Source organism: Lingula anatina, chromosome 3 (genome assembly GCF_051362555.1).
Source record: "Lingula anatina isolate TDL-2025a chromosome 3, LinAna3.0, whole genome shotgun sequence".
Taxonomy (NCBI): Eukaryota; Metazoa; Brachiopoda; class Lingulata; order Lingulida; family Lingulidae; genus Lingula; species Lingula anatina.
This window is the reverse complement of record NC_141769.1, coordinates 9,455,623-9,467,474: the sequence shown is the minus strand read 5'-3', so window position 1 is coordinate 9,467,474 and position 11,852 is coordinate 9,455,623. Positions and strand designations below refer to the sequence as shown.

General features: G+C 38.1%; 1 protein-coding gene across 1 annotated transcript; it reads left to right on the top strand.

Annotated features, from left to right (window-relative positions):
* The first annotated feature begins 532 nt into the window (after positions 1-532).
* On the top strand, positions 533-8,638 carry LOC147762881 (uncharacterized). The gene is made up of 6 exons (XM_087009882.1): positions 533-1,165; positions 1,895-1,971; positions 2,183-2,300; positions 2,711-2,793; positions 2,987-3,101; positions 3,710-8,638. Exons 1-6 carry the CDS (start codon positions 626-628, stop codon positions 7,250-7,252), a joined length of 4,476 nt encoding a protein of 1,491 aa, XP_086866008.1. The 5' UTR covers positions 533-625; the 3' UTR covers positions 7,253-8,638.
* Positions 8,639-11,852: the final 3,214 nt, after the last annotated feature.

The following is an 11,852-nucleotide window of genomic DNA, read 5'->3' as shown; positions in this document are numbered from 1 at the left end:
TTTTGAGGAGTTTTTGGAGTTTGTCAAATATTTAAGTATTATCCTATGGTTTATGATGGTTATTTTTCACTTTTTTGTCCCAATATTTATTTATTTATTTATTTATTTATTTATTGCATATATAATGATTCTTCACCAATTATTTTTTCGATATCATTTCTTTTTTCGAATTTTGGAAATATTAGTGCAGGCACGCGTAGTGATCTACATTAAAGGGATAATAACTCTTCGTTTCGACCAAAAAATGATTTTCCTGGAGTAAACAACAATTTTCCCATACTTACCAATGGTTAATGAATCCATTTTTACATTCAAAGTTTTTTTGTTTTTTTTTTCTAAAAAGTTTGGTTTTTTGTTAAAATCTCTTAAGAGAGTATCAGAGTATGGTCTAAAGACAAGCTCAGATATCAGAATAATAGCTATAACTGCCGTTTTTGTGGTAAAACAGAATATATTATATTTCTATGAGTTATTCACAATATTTTTATTGTGAAATATAGATCTCATACGAAGAGTTACTATCCCTTTAATCTAACAACAATGTGGATTAATTTTTTCTCGATTTTCCATTCAAGGTGAAGACTTCCTTATTGATATAGCTTCTCAGGAACACGGACAACGCTTAATGATATCGACCCAAGCTATTGAACACAAAAGTTGCGTCAATGCGTCTTTGGTACTTATCAGCGACCGCATTAAAATGCCAACACAGATGCACGCCTATGCTGTCACAATCCAGTACAAGAACGATTTGTGCAATTACGGCAAACATTTCCTTCATATACGCGTCGCCGTGAGTAAGGACTCGGCAGACATATGCCGTATAGAACCCATTACGGGTATCCAGCGTGTACAAAACTATACCTTTCTTCCACTTCGCTGTGGCTCCTTGGCTTTTTGCAAGTACTCCGTTTCTAATCCTAGGTATTACGAGGTGAACATTGGCATGTCGGACGACTCCCAAGAAAATGAATATTACGAACTGTATATCAGACACAGGTCAGACATGATTGAGGGCTGCGAGAAACACGATGTCCCCGGTATCCTTGACCCACTTTTCGACATTTATGAATTTGAAATTTTCAAAGGAGAGATATTGCTAATTGCATCGCTCAGGGAACTGCAGATATTGCCTTTTACGTGGAAGACTATAGGTAGTTATAAGGTATGACACAGATATATTTTATTTTATACGCTTTAACTTTTCAATTTCTATTCTTACTTGAGCTGTATCTACCAGAGGTTTTGATCACTACTATGTCCTGCCTCACTGCCTGTTGGTCTGAGACTGAGCACTATTCACTACATGTAGTGCCTCAGTAATAGTGCTGTTCCATATGTCAGGGGCGGATTTAGGCCGTCTTCTGGGTGTTCCGCAAGACGGTCAGATTTTCAAGTTTACATTGATGGGTATCTAATTTTTTTTCTGTCGGAAGACGTTCAAAATTGGAGGATGAATCAACAGAGATAATTTTGAAGACTGTCAGTAAATTGCTCTGGATCCGCCCCTGTATATGGTGCATTTTATTTACACATATATTAATATACATTATAATATACTGGATCAACATATGTTGCATTAGGTCTTACGTACACGTGCATTTATAAATCTCATGTGTCTTTACGTAGCTCATGTGACTGTTTGGCCAGTGGACTCTCATTGTGTGCGGGCAATTTTTCATCAGTCCTTAATATACTAGTACGAATAATAATCAATGACAAAAAGACACTCTTTATCAAGAACCCCTCAGAACCGAGTAATAAATCAAAACCTTTTTCTGAGTTGGCGTGCAATTTTGTGAGCGTTCACCCAAAGAAACATGAGTCAAAAGGTTACTAGTATGTATTAATTCCTCTTTGACATTGACCTTATTAGCATATTATTTCGTTTTAGACCACCGTGCGCCTGTACGATAGAATTGGTGGAGCTTCAGCCCGTAGAGACATCAGTATCTCCTTCGGTCTGTATAGGTAAAAGAAAGAGAAATAGAGAGTGTATGATAGTTCGGGTCTATCATATATATATGATATCTCCCACCACCAAAATAATGCTCATAGGTTCTGATAATGCAACCCAATGAAAGTCAGCAAAGAAATCACTAATTCATTTTTTTCATCCCTTTTTAACAATATATGTTAGTTAACCGATGTCTTGTATCAATAAAAACTTTCGTATTGCCAGATATCGTAGCCCACTTGCAGAGGAGGAGGAAAGCATAGGGGAATGCGAACCACACTGGCAATTGTGGAGAGCCAACTGTTATAATATCTTCCCGCGGAAGAGAGGGGCAGTAACTCACGTAAGAGCGTTAAATTATGAGCGGAATCAACATAACCACATAACATAACTAGAAGAAGTAGGGTACTAAGCTAATACCCATGATACATTACTGAAATATAAATGCTAGAGTTCATAGAAGCGAGATTCCCACTCTTTTCTCTAACGTATGTTTTAAACTTAAACAACTAAAGTTTATACAGAATTTGATAGTTATTTGAAGTGAATGTAAGAGAATAGACGAGTTTAATTGTTATTAATGAGCAAACTGTGGCGGAAATTCTACGAGAGCAGATATGGATAAAACTAGGAAGAGTAATAGGTCTAGTTTAACAATCTTTGACTGTTTTCCATTTGTACATTTTGGTCCTATGTCAACAATTGTTGATGGCCTGTGGGGATGTGACAGCTAATGCTTTTATCGTTTATCAGGAAATGTGGAAGCCGGGATTTAGAAACATCACTTGGACCAATGCCGTAAAGGTTTGCAAAGACGTCGGGGGCGAATTAACCAGGTTCGTGGGGGCAGTAGTGTCTTTTTATGTATTTTTCGTCAGAACTTACTAGTAGATCAAGACGTCTTGCGTGTATTTCCTTAAAACGATCAAATTAAGTCATTAACAAAAGAATGGCACTAATATGTGTGTGTGTCGCCAATGACAGCGATAAGATATTTTGATAACTATATTGTTGATTTTCCCCTTTAAGTGTCCTTAATGACGACGAAGCCAACTTCCTAAAGTATATGATCGCCACACGCTGGAAGGACGACACGACTGCTAAAGACAAATACATTATATATATTGGGCTCAGCGATAAAGACGTAGGTTGGCTTCATTATTCGATAAGACCACTTCTCTTTTCTACTTTTTTTATTAACTTCAAATTTACAACTTATAATCTTTTACGTTTAAGAAAAAAGTTCAACACTCTAATGATGTAATTCCTTATTTTTCTTATCGAATCTCATATAGATTAGACATTTATCACTTTTATACGTGTAGCAAAGTTTAATGTATTTTTCGAATACGGGTTGGCTACGATGTATAAATCTGAACGCAAATTTAAAAACCTAGTAGGAGGGACATAGGCAGAGAAGAAGGCTTGGGGGAACCTGTTGAAGGCCTGGAGTATACTGGTTATTTTTCACGTTAGTGGTACTTATGTAGGAGATGTTTGAAGTAAAAAAATAAGAGACTTTTGATAGACTGGTAGAAAGAATAAAACCTTATATAACTGCCCTCACTCTGGCAGCCTACGGGCCCTCTAGGGGTATGATAATAATCTAAATGGAGGTCTAAAAAATTGTTTAAAAACTGTAAGTTATTATTATTATTATTTTTTTTTTTTTTGCTATATATTGAAAGAACACAGGCTTCTTCATTATCTTTGAAAATCAATATTATATAACCGCTTCTTTTCTGACTTTAGACACCAAAAACCTACAAATGGTTGGACAACACAGTTATGGCCTATGCGGACTGGTATAACTATGGAAAAGATCAACACCTGTTGAGGGGCCGGTTTTCTACTGAGTCGTCTGAACTTTGCATGAGTTCAGTCGATGAAGCAACTTTTATCGATCTAGAAAAACTTCAGCCATTCAGTCACTCCGCTACCCGCTGCAGCGCAATGGTCTTCGTCAACTCGCACACCACTACAAACTGGGTTAAGGTGCCTTGTCAGTTTCCTTTTTGCAAGAGCAGTTTTATCTGCAAGAAACGCCCTTCGTTAAGAGCAGGTGGCTCTTCCGTCAGAGTTAAACTTGGTCCAGCACCACCCGTTCCCGCCACAGGTCATGAAGGTTATACCTACATCAACCCTGGTCTTAACTCGTCCAATCTTATATGGGCTCATTTCACTTGTCCTTTTGGGTGGCATATGCTCTATCTCCCTTCAGCGGGGAGATACAAATGTTACAGGTTGTTGAATATCACCCATCTTATTCCAAACTCAGTTAGCCAACAGCCATGCGGGACAGATGGGACTGAATTAGTGGATTCATGCAGGGCATTCGCAGTTGACTTTTATGACGCCGCCCAGAGCGCTTGTGGTGCCATATCAGGGGTACTTGCACCGATGGATTCACCAGATACCTCGATAATGGTGGGGTATCTGCGCTTGTTACGTCTTGAGGACGGCCATGGAATATGGATAGACAACAGCAACATTCCACCAGGGGAAGCAGTCAAGATGCGAGGGTGTCGCACTTTCCAGTATCTCCCGAAAATTTTACCTTGGAATAAAGAGCAAAATATCCTCATGAAATCTTGGGAAGTAATTGATATATGTGACAGTTTTGATGAGTACAAGATCCTCTTTGATCGAGCGATGTACGGAATCAGCCATGCATTTTGTTCACAAGAAGTTGGCGATCCCCCCGTAAAACCGTCTTGTGGTAACCTCACCTTCGCCTGTGATGATGGAACGTGTCTTCTGCGACAATACAGATGTGATGGTAAGCCAGATTGTAACGGCGGTGAAGATGAATCAGACTGCGTGCCATGTGACACATACGAAGGCCGTGGACCTGACAATTACTTCCGATGCAGTGGCGGTACCAGGTCCGCACAATGCATCCCATGGGCAAAGTATTGTGACTTTATCCAAGACTGTGACGATGGGTCTGACGAGTCGTCCTGCTCTCCACCACCCTGTAATATCAGCGAGTCCAAGTGCGATAACGGACAATGCATAGACATAGTAAGTTGGTGCGACGGCGTTACAGATTGCTTAGATGGTAGTGACGAAGTAGACGGGTGCCAAGGTCTCTCTACCATATGCGGAGAACATAGTTTCCAGTGCTTCACGGGAGTCTGTCTACCCAAGGAACAGCGCTTTGATGACATGGTAGACTGCCCTGGTCTTATAGCCGAAGATGAGGTAGTCCTTCCCAGCACGGACACCAATGTGACAGGCGTGATCGCTTCATGTAAGGAGGGCGAGTTCAAGTGCAGCGTGGGACAACGCACCTGTTTTAATACCGAGAAGCTTTGCCTGTTCGACAATAACCAGCTGGGGAAATTGGACTATTGCAGAAACGGTGGACACCTTAAGAACTGCGACGTCTTCATGTGCCCACCTCAGACCCATTTTAAGTGTCCACACGCATACTGCGTCCCGTTCCATCGCCTTTGTGATGGCATCAATGACTGTCCCGATGCCCAAGACGAGCACGACGACATCTGTACAAATTACGCATGTCCAGGGCTCTTTAAATGTAAAGATGAAAGGCATTGTCTTACCTGGGACAAGGTGTGTGACGGCACCATCGACTGTCGCTTGTCGCAAGCCGATGAACGCTTCTGTGAGTTAAACGACACATGCCAGCAGTGCGATTGCATAGGAAACAAAATCGATTGCTCTGGAAAGTCCTGGGTCGAAATTCCTAACATAGCACGCGATGTTAGGGCACTGTTCCTCAGAGGGAATCGCCTTCAGTTGACGAACCAAACCTTCCTAAGATACACGTGGCTTGGAGCATTGGATATATCTGACAATGGCATATCTGATATCCCAATCAACACTTTTGATACCCTTGTTAACCTAGCTGAGTTAGACCTCAGAGATAATCTTCTAACTAAAATAGCAAATTACATGTTTGCCTCCATGTCATCTCTTCGTAGGCTTATTTTGTATAATAACCCTATAACAACAATAGAAGCAAACTCTTTTTTTCACTGCACAAACCTGACGGCACTCAATCTTTCTGGGCTGCAAATATCAGAGGTAAGCGCTGGGGCCTTCAGAATTGAGAATGCATCTGTTGTTGAACCTAAGCTTAAGTCCATAAACCTCAGCCTAAACAATCTTGAGTACATCGAAAAGGATATGTTTGACGGCTTGAATGAACTCTCCGAACTCAACATGTTTCTTGACCATAATCGCCTGAGCACTGTGGACAAGGATGTTTTTAGTAAACTCCCCAGAAACACTTCTCTTAAAACTGACGACTTTAAATTTTGTTGTATCGCCGAGGTCAATGATTGCCACCCTCGCACGGATCCTTTCTCGGACTGTAGCGATCTCATGGCCCAGTTTGCTCTTAGATTGTGTATCTGGGTTTTAGGTCTCATAGCCATCGTTGGCAACTGCGTGGTGATTGTCTGGCGTATGAAGTCGGAACAGGATAAAGTCGTTTCTCAATTGATTCAAGCTTTAGGGTTGTCTGATATGATCATGGGAGTTTATCTTCTTATTATAGCGGGTGCAGACATTTATTATCGCGATAATTATGCCATTAATTCTGATTTTTGGCGCAATTCGTGGGTTTGCAAATTTGCAGGATTTCTGGCCATGCTATCCAATGAAATGTCGGTATTCATGCTCTTGTTAATAACCTACGAGAGGTTTATTATCGTGGTTTATCCATTCAAGTTAGAATTGAGGGTCAACCATAAAATGGCGAAAATTCTTATCCTGTCCGGTTTTCTGTCTATCAGTCTGTTTTCCGCTCTCCCAATTTTGGGCATCCCATATTTTGGCACAAAAGACTATATCAAGAACGGTGTCTGTTTGCTGTATAATTTTACTGCAGGAAGGGTGAAAGGCTGGGAGTACTCCGCAATGATATACTTGATCATGAATCTTTTGGCATTCATTTCGATTTTCGTGGGTTATATCGCCATCTATCGAACGGTGCGCATAACTCGTCAACAGGCAGGGAAGGAGTTTGAGGATGAGGCGAAATTCGTGCGTCGAATCACGTACGTCATCGCCAGCAATTTCTTGTGCTGGATGCCAATAATTTTTATTGGATTTGTGTCTGTCATCATAGACACGCCTCTTGATCCCAACGTTTCGGCGTGGATGGCAGTTTTTATAATGCCTCTCAATTCTGCCATCAACCCCCTTCTGTATACATTCTCCGTTTTCACACGCGAGAGGAAAAGTCAGAAGGCCAAGCCTCAGTTGAGAGGGGCTTCTAAGCGTCCAGTATCCAAAAAGATCCAAGAAGCAAGAAAAATTAAATAATTTCACAAATAGCGTTCGAGCTGGATCGCCTTTACAATATTAAATCTTAAATTTCGTGGGGCGTTCTGGAACCCTTTGGATGTTTTGTTTTTGTGAAATTCTTGTTTGAAACAGTTATGTTGAACATAGTAAATGAAAATGGATGAGAAAAGTACCTTAATATTTGGTCAAAAATAGGTCTTTAATTTCTGACAAATTTTTCCTTATGTACAGAAAATTGTCCACACTTTAGGAAGAGGCTACACACCAAAGTAGTTACTGTGGCCTTGATAATGACTGCATACGGCTTACGTGCTTGTGCCGAGCAATTGTGCTTGTTTATTATTCAAGAAAAATAAATAACCAGATATATTTAATGACTTGAAAAGAAACTCACTTGTTTGATTTATTCAAGAAAAATGTTAGTCTATAGTGACTTGTAAGGTAATTATATTATTCAAGATTCGGCGTTGTCAGCTGTAATTATGGTAAGATTTCCACAGTATCGTGCCTATTTGTCTATTTATAAAGGCTGGTAATTGTTCATAATTTATATTCTTATCCCCGATTCTTTTGCAATATATCTGATCCATTAATTTGAAAAGTAAACGTAAATCCGTATATGACAGTTTTAAGAAACCTTTTATGTTACAACTACAGTGTAGTACGGGTTGGGGAGTTGGCCATGTTTAACTAGTGCTTGTGGCTAGAATATTTATTTTTGTTGTGTTAAGAAGTGGTAAAATGAAGTATACGGATCAAGTTCAGGTCCAGAAATCGCCAATTTAGTACACTGGCAATACTACTTGTACCATGGGATTACAGATATTATCAACAAGAAAGGCACTCAAAAAACCTTAACATTTGGTTATACCAGCAAGAAGATATCTGGTTAACACTTCTAAAATTAAGAAATGTTTAGTGTCAAATGAAAATGAGTACACGCATTTATAAGAATAAATCACATTTGTAAAGCATGGTTGTAAATTTAAATTGTGCTACTTAACCACGCTGTATGTTGCTTTCAGTATCAGAAGGAGGAGGTATCTTGTCGATGATTGATTTCCTTCCTTATTCCAGCCAACATTCTGTTACTCAATTCTTGGTCATGCTCACCCCTGAAAATAAATATTTTAAGAACTGTTGGTGGATTTGCCTTATAACATTTTGACTGCCATCTTGTATCTATTTTATTTTATTCGTGCAGTAATAAACTATTTAATTGAAAATTTGTTCAATTTTCATGAAAGTCATTAAATTTTTAATCTTCAGTAAGTACTGTGTTTAAATTACGTGCGTTGGAAATAAAAAGGGCAGTTTGTTGTGGACGGTCGTAATGATGCATTTTTCTTTGTTTTCTTTTATATCCTTTGAAGAGCCTCGTTGTCTCCTCTGGTTGTACTTTGACAAGCCTGATCTTTTGCTCAGTATTTACTTCAATGAATAATGAATGATTGAATAAAAATGAAATAGAATAAAATTCTTTGTAAACAACCCAAAGAGTGCCGCAGTTCATAACACAACGAATATCTGTGCTTCTCTGACGCAATGAAGAAACTCACCTATATCAATGATAAAACCCTGTGTATCACTTTTGCTTCATCGGCGGATCAAAAGAGTAACTTCTAATGCAATATTTAAGACGCTGTCTTATTTCATTGAAATGAAAATAAAGATATGAAAATACCGAAAAATACGATCAACATATTGTTATTCTCGTATTAAAATAACATACTATACCATCCAGTATATGGCTATAGTTTGGCAGTGAATGCATGAGGTTGATGACGTCTTTATGCGCTCGTGAACGCGTTTGTTTGTAATACCCAATGTAAAACATTTTATATGAAAAGTAACTATAGAAAACTGGTTTCATTTCGCCTTGATTTCTAATTTAACCTAAATGATGGTAGTGGCATACTACACGTTTTCATGCAGGTGAAAGACCCAAAGTTTCCATTATAAAGTCGACCCATGTTAACAGCACTCGAAGATGATTCCAGTGGATGGATCAACAGAAAAAGAGGTGTTTGAAACGTACACGACCGCGATAAAGTATCCGCGTCGACGTCCACAGTGGCGGATTTAGGGGGAAGGGTCAAGGAGGTCCTATCCCCCCTTTGGGTTTCTGGGAAAAAATCAAGTCAATATTCTCCTCTTGATATTGGAAGTTTGAAAAGCTGAATCATAGTTCTAAACTGCAGCAAATGGCACCGTTTGCCCTCCAAAACACCAACGATTTCACCAAATGTTCTGCTTATAACCACCCAATAAAAGGTTAAGGCAAGGAGGCCAAGGGTCGGCTTTGCATCCAAGGCCTGTCATTCTTTAAAAATTGGATCCTCCTCTTCTAGTAATCCTGGATCCGCCCCTGGTCCATGTACTTTTGGATCCACCGACCTATTTATTTTTTTGGAATTTACTGAAAGAATATGGTGTGCTAAATGCAGGAAATGTGCTAAATAATCTCACTGTATGTCACAATCACAAGTTTATTTTTCAATAGAGCTTTAACGGCTTGGCTAATTTTGTTGATGAATATAATCTACAGTTTCGCCATTATGCCGTTACAGCTGAGGTCTCATTTCCGATCGAAACACTCCATACAACGAGATAAATGGTCCGTTATTAGGCTAGGCTTAAACAACTATTAGTATATCAAATATGATCCTATTTTCCTATTTTAGCAGCTTCTCTAAAAAATATGAGTTCCCTTTGCTACCGTTCAACACTTCTCACGCTGTTTTGATGTGCATCGCATGTTAAACAGTATTTTCTGAATTTTCAAAACCGTGCCCTTAACATTATAGCCCGTTTATAGCATAATTTCAATAATAATTTAAAAAAAACAAAAATGGTTCTGTCACATTAATTGGCATCTCACTTGGCTTAAGTTTCCTATTATTGGTACAGATATGTATATTTAGAATTATGGTGAATAATAGTTGGGTATTGTTTTGAATATTTGCATGTGATATAAATACAAATCTTAGTTTTCGAAGGTGTTATGCTTTAAAAAAAATCTCTTATTCTGACACACTTATTTATTTATTTATTATTAATGTATTTTGTTTGAGATTGCAAAAATAATTTTCAAAAATATGTCTTTAGCCATTTCACGACATCTTACAGCTGGCTACAGCTGGCAACACTTCAAAACCTATAAAATGAACAAGCAAATGCTGCGTTACATGTATTCCTCAATTGAACTACATGTACATGTACAAGGGAATTTTTATACCTCTTGATAACATGTTTTCTTTATCAGAGAATAAAATTCTGTCAAACATTTTGAATCCAATACATGTGAGTTTGCAAAGAATTTTAATTACCAATGTTTTATTAGACCAATAATTCCCTTCCGTGTTGTGTAGGTAAGATGGCTTAAAAGAAACAACCAGTTACATTCATTTTTTAAAATGTAATCAATGTTTTTTTTTATTTTACTCTTCGATTCGACACTTATCGGTTACGCGAGAGAAAACTGTTTACACTCCCCCACAGCTTGGAAACTAAACAGATGCTGAGCACTGATAATCCGTCTATTTTTTTCACAATTGTTTTTTGCAACCGAACACCTATTGGTTGATTGGCAAAATAGGCAAGTACTTTTAGGAAATGGAGGTGCAATCATTTTCGGAAATTGGATTTTGTTTTCATTCTTATGAGCGATTTATACAGACATTAGTTTCAAAATGCCAGCTTTCGACGGTTATGCTCAGTGTACTGCCACATGCTGAAAAAATGACCAGAAGAGCGATTGCGTGTTCGCGCACGCGCGCGCGCACACAAACACACACACACACACGCACGCACAAACGGGGGTTAACGATGGAAAGAATGCTTTTGACTTCCTTTTTGAACATGATTTTTACAAATGCACTCAACTCTTCTCCTACGACAGGTGTTTTACTAAGAATTTCAAACAGAAATTTCTGTCCAAGAATCATTAATTTTTCCTGATGAAGTAAAAATCTTTAATTTTTCCTGATGAAGTAAAAAAATCGTTGCATTAGAGTTGGATAAATTTGGATAACTTTTAAAATCATCGATAAGAAACGACTTAAACTTAATGGCCCCGTGACTTCCTGTCTGAGACGGCAAGTAAAATTTTAGATGTGTTGTATTTACCCCAGTAAGCCAATTGTTTTGTTTATCATATAAAAAATTGATGTAAACATTTCTAAGTTAACCACTTAAGTGAATGGTTACAGCCATAAATAATAAAGGTATACATAGATAGTTAAATAGATATACAGGCTTATAAAAAAATAGAAAGAAATATCGAATGAAAAGGGTATTTTCAAATAAAAATACAGAAAAAGATAAAAGTAAAATAATAAAGACCATGCCATTTTACCTAAGATCTTAAGGTGCATAACATTTTGCTGCGACTTGAAAAAGAAAAAAATTGTGTCATATCAACCGTAAATAGCCAGACTGGGAAGCCACCGGTATGATAACCTTTTTTTGTGAATAAAACTTCTGATAAACCGTCATGCGTTTGTTGGACCTAAATACGGGACTAAGTTCATGTACATTCTGAACTTGAAATAGTCGAATATAAAGTTATGTTGCCGAATTTTGTTTCTGGCAAATTACATTTCAATATTTTCTGTCA

What these genes read in the sequence shown, in the direction of transcription:
- LOC147762881 (XM_087009882.1), top strand. Translation starts at nt 626, where the DNA reads ATGATATCGACCCAAGCTATTGAACACAAAAGTTGCGTCAATGCGTCT. An exon ending in AGACTATAGGTAGTTATAAG is followed by an intron (nt 1,166 to 1,894) that starts GTATGACACAGA and finishes ATTTCGTTTTAG; the next exon opens with ACCACCGTGCGCCTGTACGA. An exon ending in GTCGGGGGCGAATTAACCAG is followed by an intron (nt 2,794 to 2,986) that starts GTTCGTGGGGGC and finishes TTCCCCTTTAAG; the next exon opens with TGTCCTTAATGACGACGAAG.